Source organism: Dasypus novemcinctus, chromosome 13, assembly GCF_030445035.2.
Source record: "Dasypus novemcinctus isolate mDasNov1 chromosome 13, mDasNov1.1.hap2, whole genome shotgun sequence".
Classification (NCBI taxonomy): domain Eukaryota; kingdom Metazoa; phylum Chordata; class Mammalia; order Cingulata; family Dasypodidae; genus Dasypus; species Dasypus novemcinctus.
In genome coordinates, this window is record NC_080685.1 from 19,257,431 (window position 1) to 19,277,047 (window position 19,617).

At 38.5% G+C, this 19,617-nt stretch overlaps 1 protein-coding gene across 6 annotated transcripts in view; it reads left to right on the plus strand.

The window, feature by feature from the left end:
- Positions 1-19,617, plus strand: part of TTC13 (tetratricopeptide repeat domain 13) — an 84,112-nt gene that overhangs the window by 21,969 nt on the left and 42,526 nt on the right. For 3 of the 6 annotated variants that reach the window (XM_004467089.4, XM_004467090.4, XM_023591321.3), the window contains exons 5-6: positions 17,674-17,739; positions 19,459-19,551. The exons of 2 other annotated variants lie outside the window; for them this stretch is intronic. In XM_004467089.4, the coding sequence (XP_004467146.1) occupies positions 17,674-17,739; positions 19,459-19,551 (159 nt within the window). Of the gene's footprint in view, positions 1-16,812; positions 17,237-17,673; positions 17,740-19,458; positions 19,552-19,617 lie in introns of those variants that run through there. One more of the 6 variants, XM_004467093.5, reaches the window with a different exon arrangement.

The following is a 19,617-nucleotide window of genomic DNA, read 5'->3' on the forward strand; positions in this document are numbered from 1 at the left end:
TGAAAAAATATTCTTCAATGGAGTTTAAAGTGCGAAGGATAGACTACAAATAGTTTAAAACTTGCCTTTCTGTTTAGCATGGACATTTTTATAAGAGGTTAAGCAAGCACATATTTACAGTTTACCCTTGAAGTTTCTTTTGAATAGGAGGTCTTCTTACATTTATGGGAACAAAGCCAGCCAATTTCTGATAACCAAACGCAGAAAACAGTAGTTTACAGATGTATTACCAATTCATTTAACTTTTTGAAACCTATTACTATTGTCATTGAAGGGAATATACAATGTTCAAGAAAATTTTAAATGATAAAAAATGTCCTAATTCTGCCACTCTAACATTAAATTTTTTGTTCATTACCTTTTCATGGTTTGCATTTGTGTTTTATAATCTGGTTTTATGTAATAGCTATATAGTATCCCTTTCTGTGATAAAGTTTTAGTTTTAAAACATGCTTTTTCTTGGAGTATGTGTGAATTATAAGGAAGGACGGCTTTTCTGTAGTTTCAAGCTGTTGATGGTGCAAGAGTGGAGGATGGAGCAGTAGGAAGTTCAGAAATTGTTGGCTCACAGAAGAAAGACCTGAATGATCATATATAACACAATTTTATATAGCAACAAAAGTACCTTCTACTTTCCGGTTGGTGCTTTTATAAGTGATTTCTCTCTGCTTGCTCTTGGTTTTGGTGCTTTCCAACCCTTTCCACACCATGACACATGTGGGGAAAAATTACATTTGTATGACATTGGCATAAATGTATATTTAGAGCCATCCATATAGGGCTTGGTAAAAATTTGTTACGTTTTCTTTGCATTATTTGATTATGATAAGAAATATAAAATTTGATATTAAACGTAAAAATCTTTTCAAAAATTTCAGTCAGAAACTTGATTCTGTTCTGACATAAACTTTTCTATATTAGATTTGCTGTTTGAAATTGCTACATACAATTGTTTGAGTTTGATTTCTTCAAATTCTTAATAGCCAATGTCAAGAAACTGTACATGTAGGTAGTAGCAAGTGGCCAAAGAATTATTACTTTTTTTCCAATTGACAAAAACTCATTTCTCGTCATGAATCAGAATTTGCAGGAATCACTTTCTTTAAATTGTATTTTTAAGGTTGCTCATCTTTAAATCTAATTGCTTTTCCTTTTCTTTAATCAACAAATGCGGTGTTAATGTTTCTTGTAGTAATAAAATAGATTTTTATCCCAATAGCACTTTTTCCTATTGGGTACTTCAGAATAGTGATGAAGCTTACTTAATCATACATATTAAGGAATGTTGCTTACTACTTTTTTTTTTTAAGAGAAGCTGTAGGTTTACAGAAAAGTCATGTTGCTCTACTATTTTTCATTCTTCAAATAACTGAACTAAGTATCACTAGAGCATCGTTTTTGTCAGTACTTGTTATTATATTTTTATCTGTTCCTTGCAGAACCTTCCAGATGTTCAGAGAGTCTATTTTTAAGTCAATAAATATCTTTTAACAGATCTGCAAAGTGGTAACTGTTCACACACAAAGTTTTCAGTTTAATAACTCTTGACAAAACTCTTCTTAATTTAGACAGCGAACAAGCGGTAGTACAGAACAGGGTGTGTGATTGCATTCGTATAAAGCTTAAAACAAATGGGACCATGGAGGCTTGGATTTTTATCATATTGACCGTTTTGATAACATTAATGTGAAATTCAGATCTACGTGTGAGGGCTGACTTCCCAAAACGAAAGCTTTTATGCCTGCCTGTTATGGCTGCACTGTCAGGGTACAAATCTGTGCTATACTTCATAATTGTTTCTTAGTGTTCTGTTGAATATTTATCCCGAGTGGTTTATTTGGTACTTTGATGCAGAAAGGAAAATGCTACTGAAGCAGCAGAATTACAAGGCTTATAGGTCTGTGAATCGGAATTTGAAAATCTGATTTTAAAAGCTTATGAATTAGTGTTCTCTATGTTAATGCCATTATGTCACTCCCACATTATGTCTATGGAACTGATAACAGTGTTACTGAAAGGTGGAACCTTTTCTTTATTTCTGTGCTGCCTTGGTCTCCATGCAGGGCTGGGTAACATAAGTGGCTCAATAATTTTATGAAGCAGTTTGATCTTTGCTATTAATTATGTGGCTCAGCTCATCTGATCGTGGTCTGATTCTGGTGTAACTGAATTTATAAAAGAACCTTGTTCCTTATTTTACTCTAACAGACCAAATATAAAACATTCCTGTGCATACAGTTTTTAAAATACCCTTTTCGTAAATACGTGTATCTGCCGTGGTTTGGAATCATTGCTTCACTTAATACCTTTTCCTTGTAAGTGAGACAATTAGGCTAATATGTATGTAATCCTCATTGTACTGCTTATAGAATGACTTTTTTCAACTTGTTTATTTTTCTTCAGATCTAATGACGTTTTAGCTTTCATCAAAAGCCAGCCTTGTGGTGGAAAAATAAATATCTGTAAAAATTAAGTTACTATGTAAGAAATATAAAGAGGATGATGTATAAGACCTTTATGAGAATTGAGAATCTAAGTGGATATAACTCCATTAAAGTCAACTGCTTTATTGTAACATTATTTTGCATTTGCATAAAGTAAAATCAGAAGTTTGGAATATTACTTTTCACTTAATTTAGTTAAAATTCTGAAGACTTATATAAATAATACTATCCTACATACTCAAGTAGTTTGAAAAATTGATATTATTCCAAGCCCAGTTTGTTTTTAGCAATAACATTTTTATTTGAAAAAGTAAGTTTATTATGACCTTCTATAAAGACTTTTATTAACATCCAAAGTGAATAGATTACAAAAAGTAAAGTTGTAGTAGTTCAAGAAAAGTAATAAAATCAGTTAATTAAATTTAGAACACTTAACACTCAATGATCAATACAGTAATCACAATAATTACTCTTCTTTTTATGTTGTTAGAAACCTTAACGCATAAATTAAGTAAAGAAATCCTCCCTTACAGAAGCACACAGTAACTAATTCTCTGCTGAACAGTGGCAGACAGACCCCTGGGGTGATGCAAAGGTGAGGGGGGCACTGCTGCTGGGTCCCCTGTGGTGCCGCCCCCGCCCAGCAGTGGGGGCCACTATATGCCTGCTAATAGTTCCTGAATTGAGGACGTTGTCAGTGTTCAAGTGTTTTAACTGTTGTCCAGATATTTCAACTGTTAGAGACTTTTGAGTGGCTGTTGTTTAAAGGTTTAAATTTTTTTATTCTTCTGAAAAATCTTAGGATTGCAGTAGCCAGCGGCCCACTGTGGTAGTCCACTCACCAAGGCATAGCTGTGGGACGGCTGCACCCCAGTCATCCTGCTTGTTTCTCCTATGAGGACAGGCCCAAGACTCGGGAGTCCAGCAGAGCCGACTTTAATATTCACTGGAGTTTTCTTAACTGCCTAATAGACAGCCAGTGTTTGTTGGCAAATAGCTCTATTAAGACATGCATTAAGACTTTTTATGTGCCGGGTACCATGAACATTAAGATACAAAGAGGGAAGCGGATCTGGCCCAATGGATAGAGCATCCACCTACCACATAGGAGGTCCAGGGTTCAAACCCAGGGCCTCCTGACCCATGTGGTAAGCTGGCCCATGCACAGTGCTGCTGTGTGCAAGGAGTGCACTGCCACACAGGGGTGTCACCCACGTAGGGGAGCCCCATGCGCAAGGAGTGCACCCCGCAAGGAGAGCTGCCCCATGCGAAAAAAGCGCAGCCTGCCCAGGAGTGGCACCACATACCCGGCAAGCTGACGCAGCAAGATGATGCAACAAAAAGAGGCACAGAATACAAGCCAGTAAATACCTTTTAACAGAACTGCAAAGTGGTAACTGTTCACATGCAAAAGACACAGAAGAACACATAGTGAATGGACACAGAGAACAGACAATGTGGGGGGGGAAGGGGAGATAAATAAATAAAAAATAAATTTAAAAATCTTAAAAAAAAAAAAAAAGATGCAAAGACATGATCCCTGCACTCCAGGATGTTCCGATGGGCTTATGTTAGAGATGAGTCAAAGGGATGTTTATTTCACAGCAGCCTGGGCTGGCACCAGACTCAAATTCTTACACATCTGATTGTTTAAACACACACACACACACACACACACACATCCACATCCACCCCACCCCCAAATAATCAGTTTTTAGCCATTTAGCATTAACCTAGTCCAACTGGCCCAACACCTGCTCTCCCCTGATAAGATAGAACCCTGCACTTAGAAGGCCCCACGTTGCTTCAGCCCTGGGGGAGCTCTCCGCCCCTGTGCTGACTCTTCCTGTCTCTGGCCCCAGGAATTGGAAAGTCTTCCCCTTGCCCTGCGTCCCCTCCTGCGGCTCGCTTCTGAAGCTGGCCTTTGGGACAATTGCTCTCCTAAAGGTCCGGCCTCTCCTCCTGCAAACCTGTCAAACCTGACCCCAGTTAATAGCTTGGGGGTCACTGCCATCTAGTGGTCATGTCTTTTTCTTGGTCGACTCCAAAATCTTCAATTTTGAACTCTACACAGATGACAAACATGTAAATGCAAAATAATGATACAGTAAGATAGTTTAATGGATTTACATCCACTAGGATGTCCGAAGGGCATTTTCCACTGGAAAGTTCCAGATTGACCTCATGGTCTCCCTCGCTCCCTCTACACGTACACACACCCATCCCCAAACTGAAAAAGAATCCCCATTCATAGCAAGTACTGCCCATCTCAATGAGTGGCACCCGTTTCCCTTCCATTATATGAGTTCACATTCTCCACATATCTGTTTGCTGCCTAAGTTGGCACCAGCCGCTATCTGTACATGCCTTGGGTATCTCCCAAGTCTGCCTGCTCCCCTCCAGCTCTGTTCAAACTGCTGACCAAGCCCCACTCATCTGTTGGATGATTGATATGGAAATTTCCTGGCTTTATCTCCTCACACCCACTCTTTCTCCCAATCTATTCTTCCATATTCATGCCACACCCTCCACCTATATGCGCATGCATTCACACTTGTAAACACTTACAAACTTTCCTCTTGCTTTTAGATTTAAAGGTGAAAATCCTTAATAAGGCCCCTGCCTACCATTCTAGCCTCATCTTGGCATAAATGCCATGTTCCCTCCGAGCCTTTGCATGGTCTGTTCCCTCTCTGGGCCAGCCACTCTGGTGGCTCCCCCTTTCCAGGAGATCTCCATTCAGTTATTGCTTCCTTAGGGGAGCCTTTCTAACCTTCTCCAGGTCTTCATGCATTTTCTAACAGCTCCGTTTACTACTCTAGCACTTGCTGCACATATCATTTTTACATTAACATTTGTAATTCTTTGGATATACTCCAAGAAGGCAACAATCTTTTGTCTTCTCAGTTTTTTTTTTTTTTTTTTTTTGCTTACCATGGTATTCCTAGCACATGGATCCATACGTACCTAACGGTAAGCCCTGAATAAATATTTGTTGAACAAATGACTATAGCCTATACAATGTATAGTGAGAGCAAAGGAGAAAGAGCGTCTTTATTTTCCAGGAAAGTCTGGAAAGAGTTGGAGAAGTGGTAGTGCTTGAGCTGAGACTTAAGGATAAAAGGAATTTCTTGAATACAAAGGCAATGGGTGGGTGTTTCAAGCACTGAGCTTGGGAGAACATATTTATCTGGAGAACTATTAAGTTTCTAGAGTATAAAATATGAGAGGATGGAGGGAGAACAGTAAGGCAGGAAACTGATAAGTGTCTTCAGCAAAGACATGTAGATCTCATTGCTTTTCAAATTGTGGGTTGCTACCCTTTAGGAGGATCTGAAGTTAATTGGAAGGTCAAGATTAACATAAAAAATACATATATTTATTGACTTAGCTGTCTTATGCTATATATATATATATAGCTATATATATATATGGTTTGTTTTTAATTCAAACACTTAATTTAGATCTCACCTTTCCTTCTGGAATTTTTTCTTAAACAGTTTTATTCACATACCATAAAATCCATTCAAAATGTATACTTAGTGGCTCTCAGTATGATCCCAGAAGTTGTGTTTTCATCACCAAAGATTAGCACTTCTAAGAAAATGAAATAACTGGACTAAAAAGTATTAGATTATAGTGTACTTAGTAAGGCTAGGTATAAGTTAGCAAGACTTTTCTGTTGTGAGTGTTGTATATGTTATGCACATAGGTATGTATGTCCTGGGTTGAAATATAAGATGTATTCCTTACTATGGGCTGGAGTAAAAAAGATTTGAGCTTCACTCTTGTAGGTGTTGGGCAGCCATTGAATGACTTCAATCAGGGAAATGACGTAATCAGGCTTTACTGTTAGATTAGTGTAGGTGTGGCTCTGGAGACTAGATTGGGGAAAAAACCAGGAAAATGGATAAGGCACTGCAGTAGCCTAGATGAGAGAAGGCTCCAAATAGGGCAGTGGCTGACAGAGCAGGAGGGAGAGATAGTGGGTCTATTTAGGAGGGAGAATTGTCGGGACTCTGGGAGTAAATGTGTTAATTGGGGACATAAGAACAACTGTCCAAGTGGCTGGCTCTGGCAGCTGGATGTAAGGGGATACCAGTTGCATAAGTATAGTAACTATTTATTGAAATACACCTATTTTCTGATTTACCTCTTAGCCATCTGGTATAAACTTTCCCTCAGTTTCAGGAGAAAAGCTGCTTGGATAGTGTTTTGAGTCTTAACAAATCTAAGAGTAAGTTTTATTCTCGTTCCAGAACATCATCACGTAAGATGAGATGTGTTGTTCACCACCTCCTGCCCCTGCCTGACCAGAGGTTCTTTTCTGTTGACTTAGTTATATTTTTTTAAATAAAATTTTACTGAAGTGTATCATTCACATATGAACGTACATAAACAATAAGGGTATAGTAAAAGCTGTGAACTTAAAAAGCAAACATGCATATTACACAGGGTTCCCATATATCACCCTACCACCAACACCTTGCATTGTTGTGAAACATTTGTTATAAACTATGAAAGAGCATCATCAAAATATTACTACTAACTGTAGCCCATATCTTATATTTGGTGTATTTTTCCCTCAACCCACCCAATTATTAAAACCCTGTATTAGTATTATGTATTTGTTATGATTCATGAGAGAACATTCTCATATTCTGTTAACCACAGTTGATCTGCCACCACTGGATTCCCTTTGATACACAGCATCATGTTTTGTACAGTCCACTCACAGTGCACACTCAGTGGCTCTCATTTTCATCAGAGTTGTACTTTCATCACCTCAGTCAATTTTAGAATGTTTTCGTTACTCCGAAAGGAAAAATCCCCTACTCCTTCTACCCCCTATAATTATCTCTTAGAATTGATATATCTTCTTTGTCACTGTTGCAAAAATATTATACTGTTACTGTCAACTATCATCCGTAAGTTATATTAGTTGTAATTTTCCCATGTATCACCATATTCTTAACACTTTGTAAAAGATCATTCTTATATCATTAACCACAATCTTTATCCACCATTGCAATTAGTTACACATACCGTACATTATTCTCTAGTTTCCTTTCAGTTGACATATACCTCCACAGACTACCCCTTTCAGCCACAATCGCATTTATAAATTATTAGTGTTATAAATTATAGTGTTATAGTGATAACACTATAAATGTGTTATCAGTTCTATTCATTTCCACACCTTTCAATAAACATTAAAAATTCTACATACATTGAGCATCAGCTCCCATTCCTAACCCACCTTCTATTTCCTTATAACCTATACTCTAGAGCAGGGGTCTTAACCTTTTTTGTTCCAGTGATCCCTTTACCAGTCAGGTAAAAACCACAGACCCCTTACTAAGTCCACGCTATACTGTGTATTATTTAATAAATATATCACACCCATGCCAACATGTCCCCACAAGAATAATGTTTGTTTTTTTTTTTTTTTAATTTAATTCAAGCTCACAGACCCCTTGTTAAGAACCCCTGCTCTAGAGTTTACCTCCATGAATTTAATCATGATATTTAATTCACATGAGTGAGACCATTCAATATTTGTCCTTTTTTGCCTGGCTTATTTCATTCAACATAATGTCCTCAAGGTTCAGCCATGTTGCCATATGCATTTCAATTTTATTTCTTCTTACAGCTGAATAGTATTCCATTTGTGTATATAACACACTTTGTTTAGCCATTCAGCAGTTGATGGATCCTTGGGCTGGTTCCATATTTTAGTAATTGTGAATATTGCAGCTATGAACATCTGTGTGCAAATGTCATTTGCATCCTTTCAGTTCTTCTGAATATATTCCTAATAACAGGATTGCTGGATATTATGGTAGTTCTATATTCAGCCTCTTCATGTATTGCCAAACTGTCTTCCACAGAGGTTGCATCATTAAGGAGTATACCTCTTCCTCTACATCTTCTCCAGCACTTGTAGTTTTTGGTTTTTTTGTTTTGTTTTGTTTTAAGTGATAGCCATTCTGTAAGGGGTGAAATTGTATCTTATTGTAGTTTTGATCTGTATTTCCCTAAAGGCAGTGATGTTGAACATTTTTTCATGTGCTTTTTGGCCATTTGTATTTCCTCTTTAGAGAAATGTCTGTTTAAATCTTGCCTATTTTTAAATTGGGTTTCTTGTTTTTTTTTCACTGAGTTGTATGATCTCTTTATATAACATGGATATCAAACCCTTGTCAGATATGTGGTTTCCAAATATTTTGTCCCATTGAGTAGGTTGCCTTTTTACTTTCTTGGCAAAGTCTTTTGAAAAACAAGTGTTTAATTTTGAGGAGGTCCCATTTATCTATTTTTTCTTTCATTGCTCATGCTTTGGGTGTAAGGATTAAGAAACTACCACCTACCACAAGCTCTTGAAATTGTTTCCTTACAGTTTCTTCTAGTAATTTTATGGTTGTAGCTTTTATGTTTAAGTCTATGATCCATTTGGAGTTAATTTTTTTAAAAAGATTTATTTATTCCCCCTGCTCCTGCCCTCATTGTTTGCACTTGCTGTTTGCTCTCTGTGTCTGCTTGTCTTTTAGGAGTCACCAGGAACCAGACCTTGGACCTCTCATGTGGGAGGGAGGCACCCAATTACTTGAGCCACATCTGCTCCCTGCTTATTGTGTCTCTCATTGTGTTTCCTTGTGTCTCCTCATAGCATTACTTGTTAAATCTTCTTGTGTCAGCTTGCTGTCTTGCTTGTTTTCTTTAGGAGGCACTGGGAACTGAACCCTGGACCTCCTCTGTGGTAGGCAGGTGCCCAATTGCATGAGCTACATCCACTTCACTGGAGTTAATTTTTAATAGGGGTCTTCTTTCTTTGTTTTAGATATGGATATACAGTTCTCCCATCACCTTTTGTTGAATAGACTGTTCTGGCCCAGCTGGGTGGGCTTGACAGCCTTGTCAAAAATCACATGACTACGGGAAACGGACTTTGGCCCAGTGGTTAGGGCGTCTGTCTACCACATGGGAGGCCCGCGGTTCAAGCCCCGGGCCTCCTTGACCCGTGTGCAGCTGGCCCATGCGCAGTGCTGATTCGCCAAGGAGTGCCTTGCCACACAGGGGTGCCCCCCGTGTAGGGGAGCCCCACGCGCAAGGAGTGCACCCATAAGGAGAGCCGCCCAGCGTGAAGGAGGGAGCAGCCTGCCGAGGAATGGCGCCGCCCACACTTCCCGTGCCGCTGACGACAACAGAAGCGGACAAAGAAACAAGACGCAGCAAAAAGACACAGAAAACAGACAACCAGGGGAGGGGAGGGGAATTAAATAAAAAAAAAAAAATCTTTAAAAAAAATAATCACATGACTATAGATGTGAGGGTCTCTTTCTGCATTCTTGATTTGGTGCTGTTAATCAATATGTCTATCATTTATTCCAGTTGCATGCTGTTTTTACCACTGTAGCTAAGTAATATGTTTTAAAGTCAGGAAGTAAGAGTCCTCCAACTTAATTCTTTTTTAAGATACTTTTGACTATTCAGGGCCCCTTACTCTTCCAAAAAATTTTTTGATAATTGGCTTTTCTGCAAAAAGGGCTGTTGGGAGTTTTATTGGGGTTAAATGAATCTATAAATCAGTTTGGGCAGAATTGACATCTTCTATTAGTCAGCCAAAGGGGTGCTCATGCAAAATACCAGAAATCTGTTGGCTTTTATAAAGGATATTTATTTGGGGTATAAAAGCTTACAGCTACAAGGCCCTTAAGAGTCCAACTCAAGGTTACTTCCTTACCAAACTCTGTTGCCATGTGTTGAAGCAAGATGGTGGGCAATGTCTGCAAGGGTTCATTCTGCCTTCCTCTTCCTTCTTAAGACTCCGTGGTCCCAGCTTCTTCCAATATCAGCTGTAGACTGGCATAGGGCTTGTCTCTCTTTCCCAGGCTTGTTTCTTTCTGGGTTCAGCTGCTCTGCTCTCTTCACAAGGTCAGCTGTAAATTATCAGGCCAATAGCTCATCTCTCTTCCCAGGGCCTCTGCTGTGTCTATGGAGCTGTCTCTCTTCCTTTGTGTATCTACTTCTCTGTGTCTCCTTGATTGAGTGTCCATTTATATAACCCACAAAAGGGGTGGGGACTCAAAATGAGTCACCCTAATGACGTGGTCAAACCAAAGCCCTAATATATTTTTTTAAAGATTTATTTATTTCTCTCCCCTCCCCGCCCCCCACCGCGGTTGTCTGTTCCCTGTGTCTATTTGCTGTGTCTTTTTTGTCTGCTTCTGTTGTTGTCAGCGGCACGGGAATCTGTGTTTCTTTTTGATGCATCATCTTGTTGTGTCAGCTCTGTGTGTGTGCAGCGCCATTCCTGGGCAGGCTGCACTTTCTTTCGCACTGGGCGGCTCTCCTTACGGGGCGCACTCCTTGCGTGTGGGGCTCCCGCACGCGGGGGTCACCCCTGCGTGGCACGGCACTCCTTGTACACATCAGCACTGTGCATGGGCCAGGTCCACATGGGTCAAGAAGGCCCAGTTTGAACCGCGGACCTCCCATGTGGTAGACGGACGCCCTAACCACTGGGCCAAGTTCGTTTCCCCAAAGCCCTAATCTTAATGTAATTTAATCAAAGGCATCTCAGCTGAATCTCATAGAGACCAGTTTACAAACATAATCTGTCTTTTTGGAGTTCATAAGTAATCTCGAACTGCCACACCTCTTAATGATATTTTGTCTTCCAGTCCCTGAACACAGAATGTCCTTTCAAGTATTTAGGTCTTTTTTGGTTTCTTTTAGCAATGTTTTTGTAGTTTTATGAGTATAGGCCCTCTATATCCTTAGTTAAGTTTATTCCTAAATATTTGATTCTTTTAGTTACTATTATAAATGCAATTATTTTCTGACTTCCTCCTCAGATTGATCATCAGTAGTGTATAGAAACACTACTGATTTTCGTATGTTAATCTTGTATCGCACCACTTTGCTGAACTTATCTATTAGTTCTAGTAGCTTTGTTGTGTGTTTTTCTGTATTTTCTAGATATAGGATCATATCATCAGTGAATAGCAACAGTTTCACTTTTTCCTTACCTATTTGGGTGCCCTTTATTTCTTTATCTTGCCTAATTGCTCTAGCTAGAACTTTTAGCACAATATTGAAAAACAGCGGTGACAGTGAACATCCTTGCCTTGTTCCCAATCTCAGTGGGAAAGCTTTCAGTCTCTCACTGTTGAGTACAATGGTAGCTGTGGGTTTTTAATGTATGCACTTTACCATATTGAGAAAGCTGCCTTCTATTCCTATCTTTTGGAGTGTTTTTATCAAGAAAGGATGTTCTGTTCTGTCAAATGCCCTTTCTGTGTCAATCAAGCAGATCACATGATTTTACTTCATTATTTTATTAATGTGGTTTATTACATAATTAATTTTCTTGTGTTGACCCACCCTTGCATACTTGGGATAAAATCCACTTGATTGTGGTGTATAATTCTTTTAATGTGCTTTTGGATTTGGTTTGCAAGTATTTTGTTGAGAATTTTGCATCTATATTCATTGGAGGAATTGGTCTGTAATTTTCTTTTTTTGTATTGTCTTTATCTGGTTTTGGTATAGGGTGATGTTGGCCTCATAGAGTGAGTTTGGTGGTGTTCCCTTCTGTTCAATTTTTTGGAAGAGCTTGAGCAAGTTTGATATTAGATTGTCTTTGAATGATCGGTAGAATTTACCTGTGAAACCATCTGGTCCTGGGCTTTTCATCTTTGGGAGGTTTTTGATGACTGTTTCACTCTCATGTGATTGGTTGGTTGAGGTCTTCTGTTTCTTCTAGGTTTAGTGTAGGTTGTTTGTGTATCTCTAGGAATTTGTCCATTTTGTCTGCGTTGTCTAGTTTGTTGGTGTACAACTGTTTGTAGAATTCTCTCATGATCTCTTATTTCTATGGGGTCAACGGTAATGTCTACCCTTACTTCTGTTTTATCTATTTGCATTTTCCCCATATTTTCTTTGTCAGTCCAGCTAAAGGTTTGTCAATTTTGTTGATCTTCTTGAAGGACTAATTTTTGGTTTTGTGAATTCTCTCTATTGTTTTTTGTTCTCAATTTCATTTATTTCAGCTTTCATTTCTTTCCTTTGGCTTCATTTGGGATTAATTTGCTGTTTTTCTAGTTCCTTCAGGTATGCAGTTAGATCTTCAATTTTAGCTCTTGTTTTTTCAAATGTAAACTTTGAGGGTTGTACATTTCCCTCTCAGCTCTGCCTTTGTGGTGTCCCATAGGTTTAGCTATGTTGTGTTCTCATTTTCATTTATCCTTTTACTGAATTCTCTTGCAATTTCTTCTTTCACCCATTGATTATTTGAGAGCGTTGATTAAACTCTATGTATTTGTGAATTTTCTCTTTTTCTGCCCGTTATTGATTTCCAGCTTCATTGCATTATGATCAGAGAAAGTGTTTTGTATAATTTTGATATTTTTACATTTACGGAAACATGTCTAGTGATCCAACATATGGTCTATCCTGGAGAAGGATCCATGAGTACTTGAAAGGAAAGTATATCCTGCTGTTTTGGGGTATAATGCTCTATAAATGTCTGCTAGGTCCAGTTTATTTATCATATTATTTAAGCTGTTTGTTTATTCTGTGTCCAGGTGTTCCAGTGCTGAGAATCATATATTGAAGTCTCCAACTATTATCTTAGAGATTCTGTTTCTCCCTTCATTTTTGCTAGCATGTGCTTCATGTATCTTGAGGCACCCAGATTAGGTGCATAAATATTTATTATAGTTATTTCTTTTTGGTGAATTTATTAATATATAATGACCTTTATCTCTTATAACATTTTTGTATTTAGAATCTATTTTGTCCAATATTAGTATCCCTATTACAGAACTTTTTGCTTACTATTTGTGTGGAATATCTTTTTCCAACCTTTCACTTTCAACTAGATTACATCCTTACATTTGATGTGAGTGTCTTGTAGACAGCATATAGATACTCATATATTTTTTTAATTCATTCTCTTCTATGTTTTTTGTTTGGAGAATTCATTAACATTCTCTGTTATTTTTGTAAAGGCATTGCTTACTTTGTCCATTTTATCCTTTGACTTTCTGTTGTCATGTCTCACTAATGTCTGTCTTTTTGCCCTTTTAGTTACCCTTACTACTAATCTTCATTTCTGCAGTCTTCTCCAAGTCTCTGACCCTTATCTTTTCCTTTCAGTTTGTAGCACTCCCTTTAGTATCTCTTGTGAGTCAGGTCTTTTGGTAATAAAGTATTTCAGTTTTGTTTGTCTCTGAAGACTTTAAACTCACCCTCATTTTAGAAGGATAGTTTTGATAGATACGCAGTTCTTCCCTAGCAGTTTTTCTTTTTCAGTACCTTAAATGCATCATACCACTTTCTTGCCTCCATGCTTTTTGATGAGAGGTCGGTGCTTAGTCTTTTTCAGCTTCCCTGGTATGTGATGCATTGCTCTTCTCTTGTTGCTTTCAGAATCCTGTCTTTATTTCTGGTAATTGTCATTTTGAATAGTAGGTGTCTTGGTCTATTTGGATTTATTCTGTTTGGGGTGTGTTGTCCTTCTTGGATATTGAAGTTTATATCTTTCATAAGGGTTGGAAAGTTTTCAGTCATTATTTCCTCAAATATTTTTCTGCCCCTTTTCTATTCTCTTCCCCTTCTGGGACACTGATAATGTGTTTGTTTGTGTTTTATTCAATTCCCTAAGACCTGTTCCATTTTTTTTATTCTTCTCTTTCTGTTCTGTCCTTTCAAGTTCAGATATTCTACCCTCAATTTCAGCTAATTCTGTCCTCCATCAGTTCATATCTGCTGTTAATATGCCTCTAATGTATTTTTTAAAACAAATCAGTTTTATTGATACATATTGACAAAGCATACAATTCATTCAAAGTGCACAATCAGTGGTATTCAGCACAATCACATAGTTGTGCATTCATTACCTCAGTCATCATTATCTAATGTATTTTTAATCTCATCCATTATGTCTCTTATTCCCATAATCTCTGTTACTTTTCTTTGCAGGCTTTCAAATTGTTCTTTTATGTTCACCCATTGTCTTACTGTCCTTTATCTGTTTAGTCCTATTTTCCTTCAACTCCTTAAATTGATTTGGGAGATTTGCGTGATTACCATTGATTAGTTGTCTTAAATCCTGTGTCTGTCTTTTTACCCTTTTACCCTCTGTCTAGTCAGGATTTTCAGTTTGTTTACTTTGGCTGGGCCATCTCTCCGTGTTTCCTAATATGCTTGTAAGTTTTTGCTGCTCTCTAGGCACCTGAATATGTTGATGGATTTACTCTGATGGTCAGTTTCTCTTGTTTGCCTAGTGGTTTGTTTTTTTTTCCCCCATGATTCTTCTTTGATTTTTGGCTCTACTTATTCTAAGTCTTTAAAATCACCCAGCTTAAGTTATCAAAATAGGGCTGGGGATTCACTAATGGGGTACAGATCTGCTCCCAGGAGTTTGGGACAAGACACCTAAAAGCAGTTTTTCTCCTTGCAGTTTCCCAGCCGGCCAGTAGATGGCACCCATCAGTAAATATTTCCATGGGAGGTATCTCTTTCAATTTCCACTTGCCTGTGATTTTGGTCTGGCCAGAGCTGAGATTGTAAGGTGGGCTCTGGTGGCCACATTCACTGATGAGAAACCACTCTTCAGCCTCTGCTGCACCATCCCTCTTCCCAGGGAGGAAGAAGTCTGTCACCCTTTCAGTTGGCTGCAGTGAGCCATGGGCTTTATCCAGGCTGCTTGCCTTGAGGGTGGGGGATGGGTTCTCCCAGCCATGGGTATTAGTAAATAACAGTTTTTGTTTCAGCTTCTTCATCTCTGTCCCTCAACTCTCCTGTCTGCAGAGCCCCAAAGCAGGTCCTTGCACAGATTTTTGCCCTTGTTCTGTTTGTGAGAGATTTGAGCCCTGCCTGCCTATTCTGACTCCATCTTCCCAGAAGTCCCTGACTTTTTTCTGTTTTAATTTCTTAATAGGTAACTTTTTTCTTGCTCTCCCCCTCTCAATACTTGTATTCCCCCTCCCTCTAAATCACTTGCTCTGCCCTTCTTTAAGGCAAGAAGGTACGTAAACATTTGAAGTGGTTATCTATGGGTGGCAGGATTACAGGATGCCCTTAACTTTTTTTTCTGTGATTTTCTTCATTTTCTAAACTTTTGATAATGAAACATTTATTACTAAAACATCTTTTCCCCCCTGATTATATAAACTTGTGTATTTGTTTTCAAAAATTAAAAGGAATACAGTAAGTTGTTAAGCAGAATGGGGACATACCTAGTAATTCCAACCCCCAGAGATAATTACTGTTAACTTTAAAAAAAAAAGATTTATTTATTTCTTTCTCTCCCTTCCCCCCCCCCCCCCCGCTCCAGTTGTGTGTTCTCTGTGTCTATTTGCTGTGTCTTCTTCTTTGTCCGCTTCTGTTGTTGTCAGCAGCACGGGAATCTGTGTTTCTTTTTGTTGCGTCATCTTGTTGTGCCAGCTCTCTGTGTGGGCGGCACCATTCTTAGGCAGGCTGCACTTTCTGTCACGCTGGGTGGCTCTCCTTATGGGGTGCACTCCTTGCACATGGGGCTCCCCTATGCGGGGGACACCCCTGTGTGACACGGCACTCCTTGCATGCATCAGCACTGCGCATGGGCCAGCTCCACACGGGTCAAGAAGGCCTGGGGTTTGAACTGTGGACCTCCCATGTGATAGACAGATGCCCTAACCACTGGGCCAAGTCCACTTCCCTACTATTCACTTTTTGAAGAGGATTTTTTCTGTGCATGTACAGATCATTTGTAAATATTATTTATAGCGTGTAACTGCCATACTGTAACTTGTACTTTTTTCCATTTAAGAAATACCATGAGCATCCTTTCATGCCATTCATATACATTAATAAGTTACAACTCCAAAAATATGTGGGTGCTAGGAAGGTACTTAAATGAGCAGGGTGAATTGATGTGAATGTTAGAGCTGGGTGGGGTCTGTGGTAAACTGGTAAATACACATCCCATCTAGAAAGGCAGCCATTACTTAGCTCTGTTGTGTCTGTGTGTGTGTGTATTTTGCCATGTGTGCATTCCAAAATGTGGACCTATCAATGTTGGGTCTTTTGACTTTCCAAGAGAAGCTGAAAATATGGAAAAAAATTTTTGGTGAATTTTTCCAATTTTTAGAACCCTGTGTAGTCCAAATAGTATGCTGGCTGAGTTGTAGCCAATGATGTACCAGTTTGCCACTCAATGTAGGTGTGCCTCAATCAATTTAAAGTAGTCTTTTAAATTCAAAAGCATAACATCATCTCCTCATTTATTCCCATCTACTCATTATTGAGGTTGATGTGTTCTTTTTCTACAGTCCTGCCAGATAAACTAAGACTTGGAACTGAACAGATTAGTCTATAAAGTGCCTAGTTTGTTGCAGTTCTGTTCAAATGCTTTAGCACTGTCAAGAGTTTTACCCTGGACCTCATAGCTAAAGGCTGATACTCTTCCTCTTTAAAGGTAGAAAGTGAAAGATTCAAAGAAGTGGTAAACAGTGCCGTGGTTAAATGTAGGCTAGAGGCATTCTGTGCAGCACATAGGACGGTTCATGCTGCTGACCTGTGTAGTGGGTGCGCCTCGGTGGCCAGAGCCAGCGGGTACTGTGTCCTTGGACCTCGTATGTGTTCCATCTCATCCGTCTGGATTGCAAAATAGTGGGGGGAGAGCAAGGGAGCAGTGTGCGTTCTCGCCCATTAGTATAAAGGATTGTGTCCGTCCTCACCAGACTGGAACAGACCCATTTCTTGTGTGTTGCGATTGCGCTGAGGACTCCTTTCCTTTTCAGGTTATTCCATTGAAACTAGTATAGGCTTTATGCAGACTTGACTCACATCTGTGTACCTCTCTGTTTTCTCTCTGTAAAAAATGACTGTGATTGCGGCCCTCGAGTTGTGGAGAGGGTTGAATTAAATTGGACAGCCAGTTTTACTAAGTTAAATTAAATAAGTTAGCCAGCGCCTGATGTCTAGTAGGTGCACAGTAATGTTGGTTCCCTTCTGTTATTATTTTTTCCCAATGCAGAACTCTTATTACATTCTTGTTCAGAGGGGCTTTGAGAATTCCTCCTTTTCTAGGTTGGGCTGCCTGGGTTGCTTTACGAGTGGTAGTAACATAAAAAATAGAGCTGCTCACTGTGGCATTAACGTGCTTTACGCAGAAACTGACCTTTTTTTTTTTTTCCCATTTATAGTTTTTGACGTGTTTCTGTTTTGGTCTGACTAGGAGGAGCCTGATCTGGTTAGTGCAATTTATGGCCGAGGGATAGCCTATGGAAAGAAGGGACTACATGTGAGTATGTAATAGTTACGATTGCCATAGTGCCTACCTTACCTGACACGGACCAGGGTTCAGACAGAATTACTTACTTTTCATTGGGCTCTTCTGGGATAAATAGTGGCATTTTTTCAGGTTTCTAGATGAGAAAATGACAGTAGAATGAGTTACTCAAGTTCAAAAGGCAGGTAAGGGGTAGACCCGGGATTGCTGCCCAGGTCTTCTGACATTGATTTTGCCACACTTCCTACTCCAAAAGGACAGCCTTTGCTAGCCTACACTTGACTTCTTGATGAGCTGCAGACAGACCAAGAAAAAAGCACGAGACCTCCAGTGCATTTCTAAGAAAACTTCGCTGTTAGTAATAGACACTGGGCATTGATCGTTGCAACAGGGCTTAGATTTTGAATTCTTTTCACGATTTTAAAAGGTTTGGTAGAAGAACAAAATCGTCTTTCTTTTTTTAATGTGAAAAACTTATTTGTTATTATATATTATAATTAACTCAGATAGCTGTAATATCTTTGTGGTATAATCAATTATTCCCCTTTTTTTTTGAGTCAGACAGGAGAAAGATTATAAGAAGTAGATTTCGTATAAATGAAGGCGCTGTGGTATAAAAACTAAGACTTTTCCTAAGATTTTATACCAAATAATGAAACAGTCTAAGATTCAGATCTCCAGATTTTTAGGCTAGAACATTGTACGAAAACTCTGTCTACTGTCTTATTGTATTTCTATTCAACGAAATTATTCTTTGGGAGAAAAGCATCACTTTTGCACTTTTTGCCAATTAAAAATATTTTACTAAGCTGGTGCTGGCCTGTTGGGAAAAGTTTGTGTATTTGTATACATCCTTCATGCTTAGGCCTGAATTTGATAATCTGAGCCTTAGAAAGTAAGAAAGCATTCTCAATTGAGAATGATGGAGGTGGTTTAGGAAAGAAACAGTGTTGTTTTCAGGTCAATATATGGCCAAGGTTGAAGTTGCTCTGTTAAAGTTTAAAGCTAACCTGCTTCATAATTCTTTTCTCTTTTAACTTTATATTTAAAATGAAATTTGTTTGTGTCTTTAAACAAAGTTCACTTCATTTTAAGATACGGTTTTTTTACACTTTTAAAAATTAAAGTTAAAAGATCACAAGAACATAAAAAACATGAGGTTCCCATAAAACCCACTCCCCCCAACCCCATCATTTTTGTAAATTCTATTTTTTTGAAGATATATACATTTAAGATATGTTTTTTAACTTAAAAGTAACATGCTCATTATGGCTAATTTTAAAGAGAACTTACCTCATTTCTTAAGGTGTAGGTATTATATAGATAGGCTTATGGTCTTTTATTAACACGGACTTGACCCCTTTCTCTTCCTCCTTTGCCACCAGTCAGTATCCTCTTGCATGCTGATCGCCACATACCTCCCCTCGTAAGTTGTTGATACAGTATTTAAATAGGTTAAATTTAGAAAATATACTTTTTTTTCTATGAAACTTGTGATAGGCAGCCAGGTCCAAGGTGCTATTGATGGGTAGGTAGATTTGAGTGAATTAAATAATTGTAATACCATAATTTATTTAATTTGGGAGAGGATCTCTTGTGTGGATGCCAAGTTCATATTTATTTCTAGACAGTTGGTTATATCATTACCAAGTCACTAGTTTTTTTCAGAAAATCTTTTCAGCCTGGTTTGGAGCTGCAGTATGTCTCATTCTAAGCTAATGCCTTTTTAAGGACATTAAGAATGCTGAGCTTGCTCTGTTTGAATTGAGCCGAGTAATTACCTTGGAGCCAGATCGTCCAGAGGTATTTGAGCAGCGAGCAGAAGTGAGTGTGGTTTTCTTTTTCCCTCTGTCTTTATTGGATTAGTTGGTGCTCAGATTTCTTTTCTCC